This window comes from Blennius ocellaris (assembly GCF_963422515.1).
Source record: "Blennius ocellaris genome assembly, chromosome: 4".
Lineage (NCBI taxonomy): Eukaryota > Metazoa > Chordata > Actinopteri > Blenniiformes > Blenniidae > Blennius > Blennius ocellaris.
The window spans coordinates 2963146-2988020 of record NC_137653.1 but is presented as its reverse complement, the minus strand read 5'-3'; the positions used below and the strand labels follow the sequence as shown (position 1 = coordinate 2988020).

At 42.5% G+C, this 24875-nt stretch overlaps 2 protein-coding genes across 2 annotated transcripts; one reads left to right on the top strand and one right to left on the bottom strand.

Moving 5' to 3' along the window:
- Positions 1–9297: 9297 nt before the first annotated feature.
- LOC308129401 (CD276 antigen homolog) lies at positions 9298–19724 on the bottom strand (the record flags this gene model as incomplete). The annotated part of the gene is made up of 6 exons (XM_080495341.1): positions 19646–19724; positions 17455–17787; positions 12753–13025; positions 10900–11178; positions 9475–9558; positions 9298–9359 (listed from the first exon to the last, which is right to left on the bottom strand). Exons 1-6 carry the CDS (start codon positions 19710–19712, stop codon positions 9298–9300), a joined length of 1098 nt encoding a protein of 365 aa, XP_080351467.1. The 5' UTR covers positions 19713–19724.
- A 1477-nt stretch (positions 19725–21201) lies between these two features.
- Positions 21202–24555, top strand: LOC308129400 (V-set domain-containing T-cell activation inhibitor 1-like; the record flags this gene model as incomplete). Its single annotated transcript, XM_080495340.1, has 3 exons — positions 21202–21298; positions 22785–23117; positions 24506–24555. Exons 1-3 carry the CDS (start codon positions 21232–21234, stop codon positions 24553–24555), a joined length of 450 nt encoding a protein of 149 aa, XP_080351466.1. The 5' UTR covers positions 21202–21231.
- Between the last annotated feature and the right edge of the window lie 320 nt (positions 24556–24875).

Below are 24875 nucleotides of genomic sequence, written 5' to 3'. Positions count from 1 at the left end.
CAGAACGGCATGTGTCTCTCTTCCTGCTCTCCTTCGCCCTTCCTCTCCTCCTCTTCCTCGTCATTAGCAAGACAAACATGTGCAGAGAGAGAGAGAGAGAGAGAGAGAGGAGGAAGGAGAAACACAAGACCGAGAGCGAGTCTCCGGGCTTCCTAATCTCTGTCATGTGGGGAGAAAACTTCAAACTGGGAGATTCACGTGCCCAAAACAGCGCCGCCGCCACGTTCTGCCTCCGACCTGATGAATGGGAGGCCGAATGAAAGAGCCCCTTTCTTCGCCCGCCGCCCGTCGGAACACTCCCTCATTCTTCACCCAAACCCTCGGCCCTCCTCCGCTCTGTTACATAAAGAAAAGACTTCAATGACTTGGAAGCCGCGTCGTGTCAATGTCGCCTTTCTTCACCTCCGCCGACCTGCTCGCCGCCGAAAACACAAGAATCCACCATCGCCTGCACTTGAACCGCACGCCTCCGCTGAACTCACCTCTGCAGCTCCTCAACATCCCACTAAATAATCCCTTCAATCCCGCGTCCCTCACTCAGTAACGACTTTCAAGTTGAAGCTTAAGACTTTAATGTGATAAATCTTTCAGTAAAGGCCAATAGGATCATTTTCTACTGGAGCTGCTGCAGGTTTAGGCTCTCGGGTCCGTTTACACAACATTTTCAAGTGAAAAGGCAAGACTTTTATTGTGTTTGGATATATATTCAAATATACTTCATGTCGGACCTAAAAACTCATCCATTCAAAACTGCATATTCCATCTGATGCCGTGTCTTGTGTTGTTTTAATGCACTGTTTTAACCAGCTGTAACCAGAGAGGCGGTTTCATTACGAACACAACCAACAGCACCCGCTAGTGGCCAAACATGCTTAACCACATTGTTTTACCGTTTCCGTCTAAACGGACATTGTTTTTCGAAACATTGCTGCAAAATCGCCAATTTTTATTTTTTTTTAAACAAAACAATTATGCGTCTTCCTTTTGAATTATTGCGTCATCGGGATTTTAGACCTCCACTGAGCTTCTTCCCTTTTTCACCTTGCACACAGCGAGCTTTCACATTTACTGAGCCCTCTCCATCCATCCATTCATCCACCCATCCATACATCCATCCATCCATCCATCCATCCACCATACAACATGTCAATATTGTAGATCGAGGCTCTAAACCTGTGTTCCTCTGTTGTCCAATGTGAGACGTTCAACCTGAGATTACTATCAGACAGTGTCGACATTTTATCACCACACTGCTGCTTCCAACTGCAGCTCTTCACACTGCGAGGAGTGAAGGAGGAGTGAAAGAGGAGTGAAGGAGTGAAGGAGGAGTGAGATGATAGTGAGAATTGAAGTGAAGAAGGAATTCATGTAGAGATTCACTTCAGGTGGAAGGTCAGAAAAACAGGATCAGCTCAAATACCGTGTGTGTGCGTGCGTGTGTGTGTGTGTGTGTGTGTGTGTGTGTGTGTGTGTGTGTGTGTGTGTGTGTGTGTGTGTGTGTGTGTGTGTGTGTGTGTGTGTGTGTGTGTGTGTGTGTGTGTGTGTGTGTGTGTGTGTGTGTGTGTGTGTGTGTGTACAGCGGAGGTATTATTCAGGGGCCCTCGACCTTCCTCTCCCTGCAGCTTCAGCACTCATATCCTCCACGTTGTGCTGGAGGGGCCCCCGGCTGCCTGGCACACCAGACCCCCCCCCGTTACCCCCCCCCAACCACCCCCCTGCCCGGCCCACAGGCCGCCCGCCCCCCCCCACTGGCCCCTGCGGCTCGTCTTTGTGTAGTACAGTGGGATAAAGGAGCCTACTGTCCGGCCCGACTCTGCTTTACCACAGTCCTCTTCCTGTATATCATCACCTTAACATCACTGAGGGACGGGTGGTGGAGTGGAGGGGGGGAATACCAGGAAAGAAGAAGAAGAGAGGGTCAGGACATTTAGAAATGTTCCGAGTTCTTGGAACTGTGATGAGATATTCTGAATGTCATCAAAATCTTTAGAAAAGAGGTTTGCTTTCAACATTCTTTATTCTTACATGGACGAAAACAACAAAAAACCAACTTATTTCACAGTTGCTGCTGTTGATTGAATCAAAGTTACACATTTTTATTCGGTCTAAGTGAAAATTTCACACACGAGTGCAAAAACAACGTTACACCTGTTCAAAAGTAAAACACCTAGAATCACTCACTTGCTGGTCTGACGCTGGTGTGTGACGGTGAACAATAGTTGCTGCTGGTATATTTGATTATTCAGGTCTGATTCTGATCGGTCCTGCTGATCGTCTACGCAGGCGGGATGCCGATCCATATTGGTGTGATGTTGTTGGTGTACGGGTGAAACCGGCATCAGAACATCAGAACATCAGAACATCAGATATGCATCAAATTCAATCAAATCAGCATCGACCGCTGTAGATAAACACTGAAATTACAATATATTTAATGCTAGAATATCCCTCCTTTCTCCCAATAAGCTGAAGCTATTTACATTAATATGTCATATTATGTATTAGTAGTTGGCCTGAATTTTCCCACAATCCTTTGCGGTTTGCAGTAAAACCTTCTGAACTGATGTGGAGTGGAATTCCTGAATATATCGTCTAATACGACCGTCATCATGAGTGTTTTTTGTGTGGGAGACGCTCCTGCAGCTCAGTGCTGGTGGTGACAGCAGCTCCGTCTCTGGATCCGTCCGTCCCCTCCGGACTCGTCCCGTCAGAGGACGAGCAGCAGAAATATGAGCAGAATGCTAATTGTCCCGGGCTGGCAGAGCATGGGAAAAAATGGCAGGAATGCTAATGATGGCTAATGGAGATTAGAGGCAGGTGGGAGCCGCTCGTCATGCCCCCGGGAACAAAGCAAGGTTTTTTCGGGGAAAAGACCACGATGAGGTTACGTGTCCACTTCCAGACCACCTGCTTCTTGGAGGACGTCCAGGCGAGGACGTCCAGGTGAGGACGTCCAGGTGAGAGCCTCTCGTCTGGTTAATAGCAGGTTAAACTGTCCCAGATTAAAATTCATGATTAATCTTCAACTTGTCTGTTGAATTAAAGCAGAATCTTTTGTCAACCTGGTCAATATCATTATCCCTTTTTATTAAATATACAAACAAATATTAAACCCAATAAAAGCTAAAAGCAGCGTAGATTATATACAAAGGTTGAAAGGAAAAATAATAATTGTAATAACACACACACACACACACACACACACACACACACACACACACACACACACACACACACACACTCTGCGGGAGGCTCACATGACCACCCTGACGTTCCTCCAGCTGACCGGACTAAAGGGCTAAATACATTTATTTGACCGGGCTGAAGGGTCAACAGATCCACTGTGTGCACGTGTCCCGCATGGACATCTGGACCTCCTGGGACAAGGTCCAACGTGACCTTTGACCTCACAGCCGTCAGGGAGGCTGGAGTCAGCAGGAGCGATACTGACCGCGGTCAGCAGAGGGCGCTAAAGCAAACTGTGTTGATGTGTTGATCTGCTTCTTTCTTGAAGTGCTGGTATCTTCCTCCTCTAACATCCAGATTATAGAGCATCTTCCTCCTCTAACATCCAGATTATAGAGCATCTTCCTCCTTTAACATCCAGATTATAGAGCATCTTCCTCTTTCAACATCCAGATTATAGAGCATCCTCCTCCTGTAATATCCAGATTATAGAGCATCTTCCTCCTTTAAAACCCAGATTATAGAGCATATTCCTCCTCTAACATCAGATTATAGAGCATCTTCCTCCTCTATCATCAGATTATAGAGCATCTTCCTCCACTAACATCAGATTATAGAGCATCTTCCTCCTCTAACATCAGATTATAGAGCATCTTCCTCCACTAACATCAGATTATAGAGCATCTTCCTCCTCTAACATCCAGATTATAGAGCATCTTCCTCCTCTAACATCCAGATTATAGAGCATCTTCCTCCAGCTATGACGGACCCATACAGCTGATAGATTACCGAATGCTAATGCTAAAGCTACAATAATCCACAGGATCTGGATCCAAACATTGCCCCAGTGGCTCCAGGCCTCGTTCTTCCAGGTGAGAGTTTAACAGATGGAGATTTTCCAGATTAAATGTTTAGAACAACATTGATTTCCTGCAGGACGATCCTCTTCCTCGGTGTCGGTTTGCAGTTGATCTAGTTTATGAGGCTTTAGGAAGCCGTCAGTCCTGCCAACACAACCACATCCAATACACTGAGGTGTGTGTGTGTGTGTGTGTGTCGCCCTCTAATGAGCCAGCCGGATTAAAAAATCTGAAGCCGTGGACAAACAGCGGTTGGTTTAATCTGGCAGAGAACAGAGTGGACCACCTCGGAATCCCCCCCCCCCCCCATCACTGAGCAAAGAGTCGAACCCCTTCAAATATTTGAGCTTCATTACCGACACCGACAGTGTTTACCGAGTTCTTCACCCGCTGGGGGTCATCGCTCATCTCCGAGAGAAACGCCTCGAATAATTTACAGGGATTAAACACATGTGATGAGTGACGCTGGGTAGGATTCCTCTTTCAAATTAAACATGACAGTCAGGTTACATGTTGAAATAGTTGTTGTTGTGTATATAAAGTTATGTGTACTTTCTGTAATCTGTGAAAATAATATAATAGATAATCCAGAACTGTTAAAACTTGAATAATAGCCTGTTCAAGAGAGTTTCAACAATAAGTTGTGAAATATTAAGTTGGTTTTTTTTCAGTTTTTATGACCATCCAAAAATAGTTACGTAAGTAAAACCTGATTTTAAATAAAACATTTTTCATAAATAATTTTAGATAAAGGATAATATAAGAGTTTAAAAAAATCTATACTGAAGTTAATAAATAAGTTAATATTATTTTTATACTTGATTACGTAATTTTTTAAACATCTTATAGTGGAGGTAAATGTTTTTCCCCAGATATCAGTAATTTTATCAAATTAAACGATGTGGCTAATTGACTATTGGAACTTGAGTCTGGTTGAAAGTTATTGAAGCGTATTCATTCACATAAAAAGAAAAAAATTGACTCTGGTTTTCTGAATTAATGACAATAATTAAATCATAATTCTGAGAAACATCCATTATTAAAAAATGTGTCTGTTTTTCTAAAACGGTTTTACGATAAAATTCTAAATCAGTTGAGTTTTTCTGAATTTGTGAGATAAATATGTCAGAATGAGAAACAATTAATTAGTTAAAAAAATTCAAAATCTGTTCTGCTTTCTGAAGTAATGACATAATTATCTCATAATTATAAGAAGAAAATCATAATCATACAAATTCTGCTGTTTTTCTGAATTTATGAGATAATTATCTCATAATTCTGAGATAATTATCTCAGAATGAAAAATACATTATTAAAGAAAATGTGGCTGTTTTTTTCTGAATTTATGTGATAACGTTGTTGTTTTTTTTAGAAAAATTTCATAATCATAAAAATTCAGCTGTTTTTCTGAATTTATAACATAATTCTGAGATAATAATCCCAGAATGAGAAATAAAGTATTTTTAAAAATGGCTGTTTTTCTGAATTTATAAGATACCGTTTTCTGACAAAAGCTCCTTTTTTAATGTTTTTCAGAAAAGGGTATCGATTTAAAAAAATTTCATATGAATACAATACACCTCTGTAAAAAAAAAAAAACAGCCACATTTTCTTATAATTATTTTTTTCTGATATTTATGAGATAATGATGTCATTAATTCAGAAAAGCAGTCGGTTTGTATTTTCTCATGTGAACGCACTACGCTGCTAAAGAAAGCAGCTAAATTTGCTCTTGAACTGTGAGAAGATGAAATAAATCAGGTTTGTGTATTTGTGCATTAATGAGAATATAATCTGGGACGGGAGGTGATGAAGGTTTATTGTGTGACATGATGATGATGATGATGATGATGATGATGATGATGATGAAGAGTCTGGAGGAACCAGGAGACGTGATGAGAGCAGAGTTTGTTTCAATTCCACAGTGCAGAGCAGCCACCCTCCATAAAGGCTCCTCCTGACAGGCCTCCACCTTGGAGCCCCCTGCTGGACTCTTCATCCTCCTCCTCCTCCTCCTCCTCCACCTCCTCCTCTTTTGTATGTGAAAATCCGAATAAAAACAGACAATAAAAGTAATTTATAAAGATTTGAACCAGAAAAGAATAAACATTTTGAACAATTTAATTAAAAATAAACATAATTAAACTAAACTTTATCGTCCCGCCCCGCCCTTTAAGGAGGAAAGTGACGTCATCAAGTTGCTTTAAATCCACTTTATTTACTTTCTTTCACCAATGATTTTCATACATGTATAATAACCTTTTCTTATTCTAACACACTTCAAATACTCATTTATTACACTTATAGTATAAATAATTATATTTATTTATTTTTGTATTTATTTATTTATTTCAAGTATTGACAACAAACTGTTTGCAGCAGGTCGTCTCACTGTGAGGTGAGAGGACTGACCACTGCACCTTCCTGGAGACCAGGGACGAGGGACCAGAGACTAGAGATGAAAGACTAGAGACTAGACACAAGAGACAAGAGACCAGAGACCAGAGACCAGAGACCAGAGACCAGGGACCAGAGACTAGAGACTAGAAATGAGAGACTAGAGACTAGAGATGAGAGACTAGAGACTAGAGACCAGAAACCAGGGACAAGAGACCAGAGACCAGAGACCAGACTAGAGACCAGAGTCCAGAGACCAGAAACCAGGGATGAGAGACCAGAGACTAGAGACTAGAGACTAGAGACCAGAGATTCGAGACCAGAGATTAGAGACTAGAGACTAGAGTCCAGAGACGAGAAACCAGAGACTAGAGACTAGAGACTAGAGACTAGAAAGCAGGGATGAGAGACCAGAGATTAGAGACCAGAGACTAGAGACTAGAGTCCAGAGACGAGAAACCAGAGACTAGAGACTAGAGACTAGAGACTAGAGACTAGAGACTAGAAAGCAGGGATGAGAGACCAGAGACTAGAGACTAGAGACCAGAGACCAGAGACTAGAGACTAGAGACCAGGGTCCAGGGGGCAAGAGAAACGTTTTTTTGAGAAACGGTTGAGAGTGAAGCTCTTCCTGTCTCAGTCCAGAGGAAAACTCTCTGTATGTTTTCTTTGGCTGGATAGGACGGTCCACACACACACACACACACACACACACACACACACACACACACACACACACACACACACACACACACACACACACACACACACACACACACACACACACACACACACACACACACACACACACCACACACACACACACACTGGAGTGTTTCTCCACTGGCTTAAAGCTTCATTCAGTAACTTTCTCAGCATAAAACTGACTTATTCTCTATTTTCACAAATTAGATTAAATCCTTACATGCATGACTGAAGTTTTTTTTTGCTCCAGCAAATATTTCTGATGCAGACTGCAGACTTTATTTCTGCTCACCTGCTGGAGAAACCAAAACTTTAAGCTCTTTTAACGTTTAAAAAAAAAAAAGTCAAATAAAGTGAAGAACGAGTTGTTAAACTGTTCTCAGGTCGTTATGAAACACGTGATATTGTGAAGCTTCTGCATTACTTCCTACAAATATATAAAATATTATTTTTGTTTCAAAGCATTTGCTTGAAAATATCCTAAGATAATAAAATTTTAACCTGAGCAAAGCCTTATTCATAAGTTTGATGATTTACTTTCCTGAGTTATGTTTTGGTGGGTAATTTTAGAAATACTACATTAGATTGGTATTTGCAACAAATTCTGTCAACTATAAACACTTTTTAAACTAGGATTGTAAAACTTTATATTATAGCTTTGTATTATAATTCTACATCATGTAAATGACAAAATGAGGTGCTTTACTTTAAATTAGTGAATTATTGATCAGCCTCTGGAAAGTGTTTTATTGAATTTTCTCGACAGGGTCTTATAAGGTTTTGTCCAGCAGGGGGCGCCATGTCATTGAAAATGAAGACGAAACAATTTAAGAAAACTGATTAAACATTGAAGGAACTATTTCAAACCGAACAGAGAATGTTTGTGATTCAGAAGTTATGCTTTAGAAATATAAATTCCAGTGTTTTATTTATACATAAATCTTCTTTTAAATGCAGAATCAGCAAGTAAGTATTTGTTACTGGAATACGACATTAATGTATATTTTATTTAGAACTACTACACAAAATGTAAATATTTCTTTTTAAATCGTATCTCTTGTGTGGCTTTAATCAGATGAAATGAATCAGTAGAAATTAATGAAAAATTTAAAAAAGTTCATGCTTTGGTAATTCATCATGAAAACAGACGCATGTAATGATGATTTCTCATCTCAGATTATTGAAACAAAATAATGAAACAGACACAACAAGAGATGAACAGAATGACGATGAGCTGCACATTAAAATACAGTTTCTACAGTAATAATATAAATAATCAGTTCAAACTTATTCTGCTGCCTCATTTTATGCTTTTATTTTTTGTTCAGGAAAGATTTTTGTGATCAAATATTTTAAATTAGTGTATTTGTACACACACTACATTTGCATTAATTTGAGTGTCCGTGCTTCTAATCTGCTCCCACTGGACTTTATCACGTTTACATCTCTATTGTTTTAATCCCAAACATTCCTGCAGGATTTTAACGGGATCGTTTCATGAGGTTTGATACTCGAGGCTCCATGTTTCCTCCTCCAGGTCTGTTCACCTCTTCTAGAAACATCCTGCGTGCTTGTTGTAGGAAACACATGAATCAATGATGATAAAATCAATTATAAATACAGTAAAAACAGCTGAAACGTTCCACACGCTCGTTTCTCTTTTATTCAAGTAAAAATCATCACAGTCAAAGCGAGGATGAGGAAGGAGAGGAAGAAGAAGTCCAGCATTAATGTGAGCTTCACTTCCTTAAACAGCACCTGAGCTCTTTCAAAATAAAGTTCCAGCAGTTCACACAAGAAAACACAAAGAAACTGATACATGTTTGATTTTGTGGAATACATTTTTTTTTTTAAACTGAATGAAAAAATGTTTACAGTGAGGGGGGGGGGCACAAACAACGATTAAAAAAAATCAACTTAAAAGATTGTTAAAAGTTTGATAGATTTTATAATCCTAATAATTCTAATGTAAATCTGGATGAAGTAGAATAACAGGTGTGTGTGTGTGTGTGTGTGTGTGTGTGTGTGTGTGTGTGTGTGTGTGTGTGTGTGTGTGTGTGTGTGTGTGTGTGTGTGTGTGTGTGTGTGTGTGTGTGTGTGTGTGTGTGTGTGTGTGTGTGTGTGTGTGTGTGTCCCAGTTAAAGCTTCTTTAAATGACCGATGGTGAAGCCGCGGTGGTTCCAGGGAGGCCTGATCTCTGTGAGCGTGAACCTGCAGGAACAAAACAAAGACTGTGACCACTGAGTCAGCTGGACATGTAAATCATTGGATGGGAGATTCAGCAAATGTGCAGTTGTATATGCATGGACAGATTATTTAAACTTACGTTTCCAGCAGTTGAATAGAAAAGCCAAAACCACAACAACTAAAACTACAATGATGACACCAGCAACGATCAGTGCAGTGGAGTCTAAAACAGATCATAAAAAGTTCATGTGAGACTTAAAAATGTAATTAATACGAATACATTTGATCGTTAATCAAAGTCATTCATACATTGTGATTCACACCAAATTCCACACGTCAATAAGTCCTAAATACAGGAACACGGATGGAAGAGAAAACAATTCAAAGCCGCTTATTTGGGTCCATTTTAACAAAAAAACAACTTAAAGTCGATCAAACCTACATCGTGACATTAAAACACAACCGAGGTCAGAAAAACTAACGTGGCTCTAAATTGGAAAATCCTCCTGCTGAAACCTACAATCTAATCTGCTTCGTCCTCTGGTGAATCGTCCTCTGGTGAATCGTCCTCTGGTGAATCGTCCTCTGGTGGACCGTCCTCTGGTGGACCGTCCTCTGGTGGACCGTCCTCTGGTGGATCGTCCTCTGGTGGATCGTCCTCTGGTGGACCGTCCTCTGGTGGACCGACCTCTGGTGAATCGTCCTCTGGTGAATCGTCCTCTGGTGAATCGTCCTCTGGTGGACCGTCCTCTGGTGAATCGTCCTCTGGTGAATCGTCCTCTGGTGGACCGTCCTCTGGTGAACCGACCTCTGGTGAATCGTCCTCTGGTGAATCGTCCTCTGGTGAATCGTCCTCTGGTGAACCGACCTCTGGTGAACCGTCCTCTGGTGGATCGTCCTCTGGTGAATCGTCCTCTGGTGGACCGTCCTCTGGTGAATCGTCCTCTGGTGGACCGTCCTCTGGTGGACCGTCCTCTGGTGGATCGTCCTCTGGTGAATCGTCCTCTGGTGGAACCACCTGCATGTTTCCCAGCTGAAGCATCTTCAGGGATTTGAACCAGCGACCCCGAGCCGTGCTCTCCACTGACCCACAGTGACAGACGTCCTCAGACTCAGAGACAACGTGGACATGAAGGTCCAGGTGGTGAAGACGATGCTGGATCTTCCTCCCTCCGGCTCCCCGGGGCTCCTCAGTGGGATCAAACACACCAGTGTGGATCCTCCACTGACCTCTCAGGATGTAATCAGATTACATCGGTCTCAGACTCTCTACATGCAGACGCTCAGCCAGAGGTTCTGCTCTTCTCCTCCCAGAGAACTTCCTCTTCCACCATCCCTCACTTCTTCAGGGTCACTCAGTGTTTTTCTCCTCAGAACTTCATGTTAGAAACGAGCTGCTGAAGCTGCTCTGTGATTGGACGGTGGGGAACTTCACTGTAGTGACTCAGTGTGGACAATAACTTCTATTGATATGAACCATTGAGCAGTTTTGGTGAGAAAGACACATATTGACTGGTGTCAGTGGCAACAGGAGAAGAATAAAACTGTTAAATATGAAACTTACCACCAAAGAAAACATTGGTTTTAGCAGAAACTTGATGGTCGATGTCGTCTTGAGTCACGACACAGTGATAGAAACCGTCTTTGGTCACGGTGGTTCGGAGGACGACGTCATAACTTCCTCCTCTTTCTTTGACTTCAGGTTCTTCAGACTCGATGACGTTTCCAGAATCATCTTTCCAGAAAACTGCAGGTTTAGGAGAAACTCCAAGAACTTCACACTGTAGAAGAGCCCAGTCTTTTGTTTGACCAAGATTTGTGACAGACGGTTTAGACGCTGCTCCTGAAAACAAACAATATGAAACAAAAAGTTAATTCCAGTCTGGTTTCTACCGACAGTTTATCTAATCTGCAAGAAAAATACAAGATCTGAACATGTTAGTGCAACATAACTCCAGTTAACACGTCTGAAAAGCGTTTAATTAAAAATATAATTCAAATTCCTTCCAACTTCACGTCCAGTAACAACTTTCCAGTGTGACTCTAGAAAACAGGAGCAGATTCACACTGAGGAACTTTAAACTCCACAAACGTTTCTGTTCAGCTTGTCAAGAGAAACAAAAAAAAAAAATCCAGAATCTTCCGCCTGACGTCACTTTTCTGATCGTCTGTCGGTGGATTTTAGTGTTTGAGTGAATTAAAGCTGCGGGAAGGAGGAAGGATGGTGTGAAAGACGGAAGCTCGTCCTCCAGTGTCTCGTCCTGAATCGTCCCGAGAGACGAGTCACGTTGAGACGCTTGGTTCTGGTCCAGTTTGTAAAGTTCTGCTGCAGTCGAGTCCAGAAAGAAGAGAAACGGTAGAAAAGCTCCGATTAGAGAGTGAAGCAGCTCAGACTGGACCACAGCTGGAGGCAACATCTGGACCTGAGGACGGAGGGACCACTGTCTGTGGTCAACATCTGGACCACATGGAGGGACCACTGTCTGTGGTCAACATCTGGACCTGAGAATGGAGGGACCACTGTCTATGCTCAACATCTGGACCTGATGATGGAGGGACCACTGTCTGTGGTCAACATCTGGACCTGACGATGGAGGGACCACTGTCTGTGGTCAACATCTGGACCTGATGATGGAGGGACCACTGTCTGTGGTCAACATCTGGACCTGATGTCACCGAATGGGTAATTAACGTCCCTTAAGGGGTAATTAATGTCCCTGAAGGGGTAGTTAATGTCCCTGAAGGGACAACATGATCGGCCAGCAGTTGGACAGTAAATGTCCAGAATGCAGACGCAGGAGATTCCAGCATGAGAAGCTTCACTTCTTGTCAAACTTCTCGTTCAACACATCAGATACAAGTCAAAGTTCAAGTTACTGAGTTTGAACTACAAACACTGGAAACATCAAGCAGAGTCCTGACATTCTCTCTCTTCAAACTCTGTTCACACATTCAAACTCAAACTTTATTGTTCAGAGGAGCAGAACAGAGTATTTCCTGCCTGCTGCTGTCAAAACTGGACAATTACACCTTTTATTTTGGGTTTATGGAAGATTTGAACTTCGGCATGACGACGTCACTAGTCACATGCAAAGTGTTTTAAATATTTAACAATTCTGATCTTTAGGTAGATTTGAGTACTTTTAAGGCAATTTTTCATGAGTTCTGTCTGTCTATCTGCTCAGGCGTGTCAATAATGTTTGTTCTGACTTCATTTGTGTTAAAATGTCTCTCCTGGTGTTTTAATGGTCGATGAAGCTTGATCGTCTCACAGCAGCTGGAAAGTTTAAACTTCCTGAATGTTTCCAGAGATCTGAAGCTTTTTATTCAAACCAGGAGGCTGAAGAAGCTGGAGATTAAGGCTTTAGACTGAAAAACAAACTATAAATGATCATTATTATTTAAAAATGAACTCACCAGGAGCTGACACGTACGTCTCAGCGAAGACTTGGTTGTGTATTTCCTCCTGAGTAACGACACATCGGTAGAATCCGCTCTTTGTGACGGTGGTTTGGAGGAAAACATCAAATCTGAGGTCTTTCTGTGTGAACGTTGGTTCAGCAGGAAGGACGTTGCCAGCAGCGTCCCACCACTCCACCCTGGGTTTAGGAGAAGCTCTTTCCACTTCACACCGGAGAAGCATCCCATCATTTGTTTTGTTGACAGAAATGAAAGGCCTCTGAGCCGCTCCTGGAAATAAAAGAAAAATTAATTCGTGCTTCAAAATCAGAGCTGAAGCATTTTCAGACTGAAGACAAGTAAAACATGCAAAGTGACCATGGAACATCTTCTCATTGCCTATTACTAATCACATAATCACAGAAAAACCTAAAAAATATAAAAATAACAGTTTAATAACAGTTTAAACTGCAAAAAGTAAAATCTAAAAATGAGATAACTTTTTGTTTTTCACTTACTTTATTTTACTAGATTTTGACATCTTGATGTTTTATCATGTTACTATTACATTTGTCAGTTTCTGCTGTTTTTAAAACTTTAAAACTCTTGATAAACTATGTTTTTAAATGTGTTAAATATTTAGGTATTTTTTCTGTTCATGGAAGACTTTTTTTAATTGGTATTAAATAACACATAACTTAAGTTATGATGATGTTCATAAAATACATATTACATTGAACTGTTCCTAAACTGTTTAGAAACTATGAATATTATATGTAATGGAATTACACCAATCTTATAATTTTATGTTTTTATTTTATTTATTAAGAATTTTGAGTTTCAACATGTAAAAGGTATAAAACACTCTGGAGCCGTTTTCATGTTTAATGAAGCCTTTTAGTTCAAATCCAGTGAAACTTCAATAATTCGTCGTGCTGGCTGGTATTTTATTTTGAAATCCTACAAACAGCAATAAAAGGCTTTACCTTGTGTTTCATGTGGTGAGTCTCCAGAGTGTGAGTCTGTGTTGAGAACCCTGATGTGTGCAAGTAGTGAGGAAGAGTCTAGAAGTGAAGGGTGGAGGTAGAACTTCTACTAGGACATCTGGAACATCTGGAGCCTGAACGACCTCTGAGGGCCTCCAGCCTCATGTCCACACCAACACTGAGGAGACTTTATCAGGCTGCTACAAACACTTTTCTCTCCACAACAAGGAGGTTCGATCATCGAATAGTAGAACAACTTCTACACAAACTCAGATTTAATGGAGGAAACATCCAGCAGAAGAAACTCATTCTGGACGTTTCCGTCACTTTGGATTGTCTGTCCAGCTTCTAAAGTCCAGCAGCAGAAGCAGGTGTGTCCAGGTGAGATGTCAGGAGGAGGACAGTGTTTCAGAGGACGACTCACCGGGGATCGTTCTGCCTTTTAACCTTATAAAGCTCGGAGGTTGGATGCGACCTCTTTTTTCATGGAAAACTCCAGAAAACAAACAGTCGGACGATCCTCGTCTTCTCTGTGAGCCTCAATAACGAATCTTACGACCATTTCAAGCTCACAAGTTCACCTTTTTAAACGCTTCAGTCCATTTCGAAGCAGGAATCAGGAAATTAAACTTACGGCCTTTAATTGAAGTTTAATAAATATTAATGTTCTCGCCTGAGAACCTGCCGGAGCCTCGTTAAAAGGCTTTTATTGATCCCAAAACACACTTTTAAAGTCAAACTTTTTGCCGCTGGGAAGAATAAAAACCTCCTCGATGAACCAAAGTGAGTTAAAGTGAGAAAGAAGCAGAAACATCTGGAATAAACGTGAACGAGTCCCTCCTGGAAGTTTGACCTGAGCGCTGCAAACTCAGCGACGAGCCTCGTCTCAGTGACTTTAACCAGAGTGACACAGAAACTGACCAATCAGCTGCCGGCCTCCGAACATCAGGATACGCCTACTTGCAAAAATGGCCAATCAGCAGCCTGCTAACACCTAACGGGACGTAATTAACAGGCTTTACATCCCGGCAGCCAATCAGAGGAGGCCATTGGCCAGGTGCGTCATATTGACAGCTGCTCTCGTCCAATAGGAGAGCAGAACCAAGGAAGCGGCCTCAGATTGGAGCAGGTGAATTTCGCTGTCTGACAGGAGAGGAAGATCCTGGAGTTTCCTCTTTCTGACACAGCAGGACACCAAATTATCACCTTAACTGCTTTTAACCCTCGAAAAGGAGACGTTTTAATCAAGATAAAGAAATAAATCTTTATGTTATTATCATGGAAACATTTTTAAAAAATAGATTCAACACTTCTACACATTTTAACCCTTTTTAAACTGGATTTATCATCAATATTCATTAAATTTAAGGAGGTTTTTGAAGAGTCATGTTGTGCTGTGTTGGAGATGCTATGTCCTGGACTTTCCTAAATATCTCAGAGCTGCTTCGCTCTATATGACAGAAACTTGGCACAAACATTGTCGTCCAACTAAAGATGAAACCCTGGAAATTTCAGCCTAATAGAGCTCACCATTCCCATTCTACTTCATTTTAAAGCTGCAAAAAAACGTTCCAATCTGCAGCGTTTTAGCCGTTCTCATTAACTTCCTTCAACCAGTCACAAGAGTGTGGAGCACAAATAAGACGAACGCTCCACATGGAACCTCAGAGAGTTTACTTTCTACTGACATGACAGACAATCATCAGTCGTCTGTGAGCTTCAGACTGTGAAGCAGGTAAAAAGAGCAGAGGTGAAGAAGCACTAGTGAGCATGGCTGTAATAAGCCCTAACAAGTTAAGATCCACTCTGGAAGGAAGAAGAAAGCACACGTTAGACTTTTCATCAACCTGCAGGTAAAACTGAGGGAGAAGAAACACTGAAGCGTTAAAACACTTTATTCCTTCAGGTCATTAAATAATGTACAGGGTGGAAGGTGACAAACGTCTCCATGTATTTCCAGAGGAGACTGGTTAAGGCGAGTAACAGACGGTCACGGTGAGGAGACGCGTCTCCAGTGGATCTTTGTTTGACCTCATTGACTTTCCTTCAACACTTGGTGACACTGGACTCACTGACAGTTTGAGGCCGGAGCAGGACGGACATTAACCTGGAAAAGTCTCACTCTCTTCACTGAATCAAAAAAAAAAAAAACACTGGAGTGTCTCCAGGGAGAGTGAGAACCTCTGTCTGGACACTGGACTTCTGTCTTCTTCTTCGTCCATCGGCGTCTTTAAAAAGAGGAAGAACCTTCAAATTCCTCCTGCAGCCTCAAGTGTTGCTTCCTGTGTCCTTCAGCACTGGTGCAGCTTGTTCCTCTCAGCGGGCGGCAAGCTGAGATCCACTGGAGCAACACAAGATGAGCCCACAGGGAACAGAAGGAAAGCACATTCAAAGACACTGAAGAAGCTGGAGTGAAGGGAACACAAAGCAACGAGCCGGGGAACACAAGGCTGTGGCGAGGGAACACACTGCTGTTGGGATGACATGCAACGTGGTGACAAAGAAAAACTAAACTTAGTGAGGAGGTTTTAAAAAAAAAAACTGTTATGAGGGAGCGCAGGAGCAGTTACAAGCTATTTAAGGCAAAAAATTGTTGATTAAGGGAACTAAAGTTGTGACAAGACAACAAAATAAAAATGTTGCAAAAGAACAAAAACATTTAAAGATGAACTAAATCAGGTGCAAGGGAACAAAAAAAACATTTCAATGTAATGAGATTGTTGTGAGAGAAGGTAAAATGTCGCGAGGGAACTAAAAACTTGCTTGGGAGACAAAAAATAGTTGCAAGAGAACAAATGACAGTTGAAAGGAAACAACACACTGCTGAAGGGATGTGAATAATGTCAAAATATGTTGTAAGGAAAACATTAATCTGTTGTAAGAATAAAAAAAATGCTTTGAGGGAACAGTTAAACTGTTAAAAGGGAAAACTATGATAGCAAAGGAATACAAAACTCCTGAAGGGATGTGGAAAATGTACAAAGGAAGCTAAAAGTTGAGAAAGGAACAAAAACTTGCAAAGGAATTAAAAAACAAGGAAATAAAACATGCAGGAGAATGTAAACTGTTGTTAAGGGAACTAAAGACGGTTGTGAGGTAGAACACAGGAATGTTGATAGGAATTATAAATGTTAATACAAGGGAACTTAAAACAGATGAAAGGATATAAAATAAATGTGTTGAGAGAAGAAAAAACTGTTGCAAGGGAACAAAAGACGGTCGTAATGGAATGTAAACTAGTTTAAATTAACAAGAAACAGTTGTAAGGGAACAAAAACTTTGCAAGGGAACCAGAAAGAGCAGAAGGGATTTAAAACATGCTGGAGAAACGCAGGATTATTGCGAGGGAACAAAAAACATTTTGCAATGGAGAAAAAAAACAAAAACAGGCGCGAGGGAAGAGGGAACTAATGAAATGTGTCCTCATGTCCTTCAGTAGGTCTCAACAAGCTGGCTGAGGACGTCCCGTCCAGAGGACAGAACCAACGTCTCCAGGAAGTTGTGGGGAACCAACCTGTCAGCTCTCAACCAGTCAGGAGATTTAAAATGAGCTCCAAACAAAGTGTTTCCTGCTGAACTCTGACCACTGAGGCTGGAAACGCTGTTTTCAGGAGGAACGCTGTGGTTCCCCCTGGAGGACTTTGTCTCTCTGACCCGAGTCCGTCTGAGACTCTTGAACCAGTCACATCTGTAAATACACAGCTGTCTGCCAGCGTCTGGACGAGGACACTCACCGACAATCAGCTCATACTGGCCTCGTCTCTCCGGCTCATGAAAGGGAAACTTGCAGCTGTAGTTCCCGCCGTCGTTCACCTGGGCCTTCCTGATCACTATGGAGGCGTTACCGAGCGCCAGCTGCTCGGGGAAATAAGACACCCGGTCTTTAAAGTGGCCGTCCTGACCCGGAAGCCCGTTCAGGTAGTGGCGGCCCTTCTTGTAGAAAAACACCTCGGTGCTGCCGTCCTTCTTCCAGTCGAAGACCTCGTCCTTAATGTTTCTGCCGTCCAGAGCACAGTCGAGAAGAGCGTCTTCGTCCTCTCTGACCACCTTCCTGGTGACCTTTGACCCTGGAAGAGAGGACGCAGAGGAGGAGACGGTGAGGGAGGACATGTGTCCACAAGAAAAGTACATTTATGAGCAGTTTGGTGAGAAGATGAGCTTCTTCTTCTTCTTCTCCTTCCAGTGTCAGTGGTTCAGTGTCAGTGGTTCAATGGTTCAGTGTCAGTGGTTCAATGGCTCAGTGTCAGTGGTTCAGTGGTTCAATGGTTCAGTGTCAGTGGTTCAGTGGTTCAATGGTTCAGTGTCAGTGGTTCAGTGGTTCAGTGTCAGTGGTTCAGTGGTTCAATGGTTCAGTGTCAGTGGTTCAATGGCTCAGTGTCAGTGGTTCAGTGTCAGTGGTTCAGTGGTTCAGTGTCAGTGGTTCAGTGGTTCAGTGGTTCAATGGTTCAGTGTCAGTGGTTCAATGGCTCAGTGTCAGTGGTTCAGTGGTTCAATGGTTCAGTGTCAGTGGTTCAGTGGTTCAGTGGTTCAGTGGTTCAGTGTCAGTGGTTCAGTGGTTCAGTGTCAGTGGTTCAGTGTCAGTGGTTCAGTGGTTCAGTGTCAGTGGTTCAGTGTCAGTGGTTCAGTGGTTCAATGGTTCAGTGTCAGTGGTTCAGTGGTTCAGTGGTTCAATGGTTCAGTGGTTCAATGGTTCAGTGTCAGTGGTTCAGTGTCAGTGGTTCAGTGGTTCAGCATCCTGAGAAGCTGCTGTTACAAATATGAGCCAGATGTTTCCTGTGGCTGGAAGCTGGTCCAGTAAAAGTCCCGGAGGCGGTGGAACAAGTGGACCAGGAGGCTCTGCTTCCTCCACACAGCTCGTCTCCAACCTCAGAGTCACAGACGGTGTCAGTAACTGACTTGACTCTCTTCAGCTGATGGAGGAAAAACCTCCTTCCACCTGCCGAAGCTCCAGGAGGAAAACGCTGGCAGCAAACGTTGGCCGGCCTGTTTCCACTTGTTCCACTCCAACAGGTAGAACCAGAAACCATAAAAGAAGTGGGCAGAGAGCGAAGGAGGAGGAAAGAGGAATAAAAACTGCCGATTAAAATCAGGAGAGATAAAAAGATGAAGCTGGAGGCGGCGGCCATGTTGTCTCACTGTTCTAAACACATTAGTGAGCTGGTGGAGGAGCAGCAAAGAGCTGTCGGAGTCCTGATCTGTCCAGAGACGAGACAATAATCTGGATTAAAGTGCTGATTGAGGAGTTCGATCAGGAGTTGGTGGCTGCATTCAGTCGCAGCACCACGTCGATGAGGAAGCTACAAACAGCCACCGTCCATCAGGAGTCTGTTCATCCTCACCAACACTGGGAACAATAAACTGTCCTGGTCGAAGCTGTAAATCACACAATCATTAACTTCCTGATGAGAATTAACCGCTGTTTAATCCTCTTTACGCCATAAATCCAACATCTGATGCAATAAAAACAATTAGATTCTCTTCATCCAGCACGCCGGTTCACTTTGATATCAGAGAGTCCAAGTGGGTGGAAGACAAACAGGAAATGTGACTTTACACTGAAAGAGCAGCAGGAACGTGTGAGAGCTTCCTGAATAAAATCCTTCAAAACTGTCGCTTTAAATATGAATTCTGACACGAATCCGCGTTTTATTGGGAGTGAAGTTCATTTGGTTTATTAAATATTCATAATACTTTCTGACATGAGTCATCAAAAATCTGAGTCTATTCAGTTAAAATGACTTGATGCGTGTTTTTTCTGTTTCTGTTATGCTGTTATAATAATAATAATAATTATAATAATAATAATAAAGAGGAAGGATCGTGCAGGAGGAATCAGGCTCATGTTCAACTGTGGCTCCTCTCGTCGACTGCGCATTAAAGTGAAGAGAATCCAAGTGCAGCTGATGACAGAGAGGCTTTTCTTACCTTGATGGCTGAACGACGCTCCGCAGCAGATGAGCAGACAGAGGCAGAGAGCTGGCAGCAGGTCCATGGCTGCACCAGGCTGACGATCCTCACCAGGAGAAGCAGTCCTGGACCTGGACCTGGACCTGGATCTGGATCTGGACCTGGACCACTCCCTGCTGCTGCACCAGTCTGAGGATCCTCGCCACTCTTTTTAAAGGAGAAGCAGTCCTGGATCACTGATCTGAATAAAGATAATCCTCTCCTAAATTGCCATTGGCGCTCCCTCTAGTGGTCGGTCAAATGAAACTCCATGAAAGGCCATGTCGAATAAAGATAAGAATAACAACACCAACAATCATTATCATCATTCCTTTTTGTCCACGTTAACCATACCTGGAGCCACAGAGTCATCCATTCATTCATTAAGTTTCAAGTGTAGTAAATGTCATAAAACACTTCTTCTGATGAGCGTCTGTGAGTCAACAACCACTCTCAGGAAGTTTCACTGTGATAAGAAGATCACAGTTCCTACCTGAGGAGAGAAAGATGCTGCAATTCCACTTCTGTGGAATTCCACAGAAATGGAATTGCAGCATTTTTGTCCCCTCAGGTAGGAACTGTGATCTTCTTATCACAGTGAAACTTCCTTGAGATGTGGATCAGCAGGTTGTTGACTTATCACAGATAAGTCACTTTAGGGCCATGGGGGTGTTTTGTAATATTTACTACACGGAGGAAATGAAACTTAATGAATTAATGAATGAACCTGTAGCTCCAGGTATGGTTAACGTGGAAAAAAGGAATGATGATGATGATTGTACGACGTGACAGGTTCTGAGTTTCATTCAAACGAGGCCAAAGTTTCACTGACAACAGGAAGTTTTCTTTCGTTTCACTGAGGACAATAAATTTTATTACCAGCAGATCAAAATTCCTCTGAAGTAGATATTAAACACACCTTATCAGTTGCTCAACAGCTTAGAGAAATAACTGCAATAAAAATATTACTGGCTTTGTTACAGAAACGAAAGAAAGTAATAAATCCTGCAGTCATTCAAAGTGTGAAGAGTGTGAAGTGCAAGAAAAAAAATGTTTTGATTAAAGAGACACACAGATTTTCTCTGGACAGTTTATGAAGGAGACATGTTTACTCCTCAAATGAGGATCCAATCAGACTCTTCAGCTCCTCCTAACAAGCTGCAGCTCCTCTTTATCTCACAAACACATGAAGAAGAACTGACGCTGGTCAGGACGCGATTACAAGTTCCGCCCACTAGAGGGAGCGCCAATGAAAACTTAGGAGAGGATGATCTTTATTCAGCGCTATGAAATAAATGAAGACATCGTTTATTCTAAGAACGACAATAAAGAATAAGAGGGTGATTTGGTTTCGTCTTCCTGCAGGACTTTGTGAGAATAAAGGGAAATGAAAGTGTTGAACTGGCACTGATCCAGGACTGCTTCTCCTTTAAAAAGACTGGTGAGGATCCTCAGACTGATGCAGCAGCAGGGAGTGGTTCAGGTCCAGGTCCAGGTCCAGGTCCAGGTCCAGGTCCAGGTCCAGGACTGCTTCTCCTGGTGAGGATAGTCAGCCTGGTGCAGCCATGGACCTGCTGCCAGCTCTCTGCCTCGGTCTGCTCATCTGCTCCGGAGCGTCGTTCAGCCATCAAGGTAAGAAAAGCCTCTCTGTCATCAGCTGCACTTGGATTCTCTTCACTTTAATGCGCAGTCGACGAGAGGAGCCACAGTTGAACATGAGGCTGATTCCTCCTGCACGATCCTTCCTCCTCCTTATTATTATTATTATTATTATTATTATTATTATTATTATTATTATTATTATTATTATTATTATTATTGTTATTATTATTATTATTATTATTATTATTATAACAGCATAACAGAAACAGAAAAAACACGCATGAAGTCATTTTAACTGAATAGATTCAGATTTTTGATGACTCATGTCAGAAAGTATTATGAATATTTAATAAACCAAATGAACTTCACTCCCAATAAAACGTGGATTCGTGTCAGAATTCATATTTAAAGCAACAGTTTTGAAGGATTTTATTCAGTGAGCACCTCCTCGAAGCTCTCACACGTTCCTGCTGCTCTTTCAGTGTAAAGTCACACTTCCTGTTTGTCTTTCACCCACTTGGACTCTCTGATGTCAAAGTGAACCGGCGTGCTGGATGAAGAGAATCTAATTGTTTTTATTGCATCAGATGTTGGATTTATGGCGTAAAGAGGACTAAACGGCGGTTAACTCTCATCAGGAAGTTAATGATTGTGTGATTTACAGCTTCGACCAGGACAGTTTATTGTTCCCAGTGTTGGTGAGGATGAACAGACTCCTGATGGACGGTGGCTGTTTGTAGCTTCCTCATCGACGTGGTGCTGCGACTGAATGCAGCCACCAACTCCTGATCGAATTCCTCAATCAGCACTTTAATCCAGATTATTGTCACGTCTCTGGACAGATCAGGACTCCGACAGCTCTTTGCTGCTCCTCCACCAGCTCGCTAATGTGTTTAGAACAGTGAGACAACATGGCCGCCGCCTCCAGCTTCATCTTTTTATCTCTCCTGATTTTAATTGGCAGTTTTTTCTCCTCTTTCCTCCTCCTTCGCTCTCTGCCCACTTCTTTTATCATTTCTGGTTCTACCTGTTGGAGTGGAACAAGTGGAAACAGGCCGGCCAACGTTTGCTGCCAGCGTTTTCCTCCTGGAGCTTCGGCAGGTGGAAGGAGGTTTTTCCTCCATCAGCTGAAGAGAGTAAAGTCAGTTACTGACACCGTCTGTGACTCTGAGGTTGGAGACGAGCTGTGTGGAGGAAGCAGAGCCTCCTGGTCCACTTGTTCCACCGCCTCCGGGACTTTTACTGGACCAGCTTCCAGCCGCAGAAAACATCTGGCTCATATTTGTAACAGCAGCTTCTCAGGACGCTGAACCACTGACACTGGACCACTGACACTAAACCACTGAACCACTGACACTGAACCACTGACACTGAACCATTGAACCACTGACACTGAACCACTGACACTGGAAGAAGAAGAAGAAGCTCATCTTCTCACCAAACTGCTCATAAATGTACTTTTCTTGTGGACACATGTCCTCCCTCACCGTCTCCTCCTCTGCGTCCTCTCTTCCAGGGTCAAAGGTCACCAGGAAGGTCGTCAGAGAGGACGAAGACGCTCTTCTCGACTGTGCTCTGGATGGCAGAAACATTAAGGACGAGGTCTTCGACTGGAAGAAGGACGGCAGCACCGAGGTGTTTTTCTACAAGAAGGGCCGCCACTACCTGAACGGGCTTCCGGGTCAGGACGGCCACTTTAAAGACCGGGTGTCTTATTTCCCCGAGCAGCTGGCGCTCGGCAACGCCTCCATAGTGATCAGGAAGGCCCAGGTGAACGACGGCGGGAACTACAGCTGCAAGTTTCCCTTTCATGAGCCGGAGAGACGAGGCCAGTATGAGCTGATTGTCGGTGAGTGTCCTCGTCCAGACGCTGGCAGACAGCTGTGTATTTACAGATGTGACTGGTTGAAGAGTCTCAGACGGACTCGGGTCAGAGAGACAAAGTCCTCCAGGGGGAACCACAGCGTTCCTCCTGAAAACTGCGTTTTCAGCCTCAGTGGTCAGAGTTCAGCAGGAAACACTTTGATTGGAGCTCATTTTAAATCTCCTGACTGGTTGAGAGCTGACAGGTTGGTTCCCCACAACTTCCTGGAGACGTTGGTTCTGTCCTCTGGACGGGACGTCCTCAGCCAGCTTGTTGAGACCTACTGAAGGACATGAGGACACATTTCAATAGTTCCCTCTTCCCTCGCGCCTGTTTTTGTTTTTTTTTTCCATTGCAAGATGTTTTTGTTCCCTCGCAATAATCCTGCGTTTCTCCAGCATGTTTTAAATCCCTTCTGCTCTTTCTGGTTCCCTTGCAAAGTTTTTGTTCCCTTACAACTATTTCTTGTTCATTTTAAATAGTTTACATTCCATAACGACTGTCTTTTGTTCCCTTGCAACAGTTTCTTCTTCTCTCAACACATTTATTTTATATCCGTTCATCTGTTTTAAGTTCCCTTGTATTAACATTTATAATTCCTATCAACATTCCTGTGTTCTACCTCACAACCGTCTTTAGTTCCCTTAACAACAGTTTACATTCTCCTGCATGTTTTATTTCCTTGTTTTTTAATTCCTTTATAAGTTTTTGTTCCTTTCTCAACTTTGAGCTTCCTTTGTACATTTTCCACATCCCTTCAGGAGTTTTGTTTTCCTTTGCGATCATAGTTTTCCCTTTTAACAGTTTAACTGTTCCCTCAAAGCAGTTTTTTTATTCTTACAACAGATTAATGTTTTCCTTCCAACATATTTTGACATTATTCACATCCCTTCAGCAGTGTGTTGTTTCCTTTCAACTGTCATTTGTTCTCTTGCAACTATTTTTTGTCTCCCAAACAAGTTTTTAGTTCCCTCGCGACAGTTTACCTTCTCTCACAACAATCTCATTACATTGAAATGTTTTTTTTGTTCCTTTGCACCTGATTTAGTTCATCTTTAAATGTTTTTGTTCTTTTGCAACATTTTTATTTTGTTGTCTTGTCACAACTTTAGTTCCCTTAATCAACAATTTTTTGCCTTTAATAGCTTGTAATTGCTCCTGCGTTCCCTCATAACAGTTTTTTTTATACCTCCTCACTAAGTTTAGTTTTTCTTTGTCACCACGTTGCATTTCATCCCAACAGCAGTGTGTTCCCTTGCCACAGCCTTGTGTTCCCCGGCTCGTTGCTTTGTGTTCCCTTCACTCCAGCTTCTTTAGTGTCTTTGAATGTGCTTTCCTTCTGTTCCCTGTGGGCTCATCTTGTGTTGCTCCAGTGGATCTCAGCTCGCCGCCCGCTGAGAGGAACAAGCTGCACCAGTGCTGAAGGACACAGGAAGCAACACTTGAGGCTGCAGGAGGAATTTGAAGCTTCTTCCTCTTTTTAAAGACGCCGATGGACGAAGAAGAAGACAGAAGTCCAGTGTCCAGACAGAGGTTCTCACTCTTCCTGGAGACACTCCAGTGTTTTGTTTTTTTTGATTCAGTGAAGAGAGTGAGACTTTTCCAGGTTAATGTCCGTCCTGCTCCGGCCTCAAACTGTCAGTGAGTCCAGTGTCACCAAGTGTTGAAGGAAAGTCAATGAGGTCAAACAAAGATCCACTGGAGACGCGTCTCCTCACCGTGACCGTCTGTTACTCGCCTTAA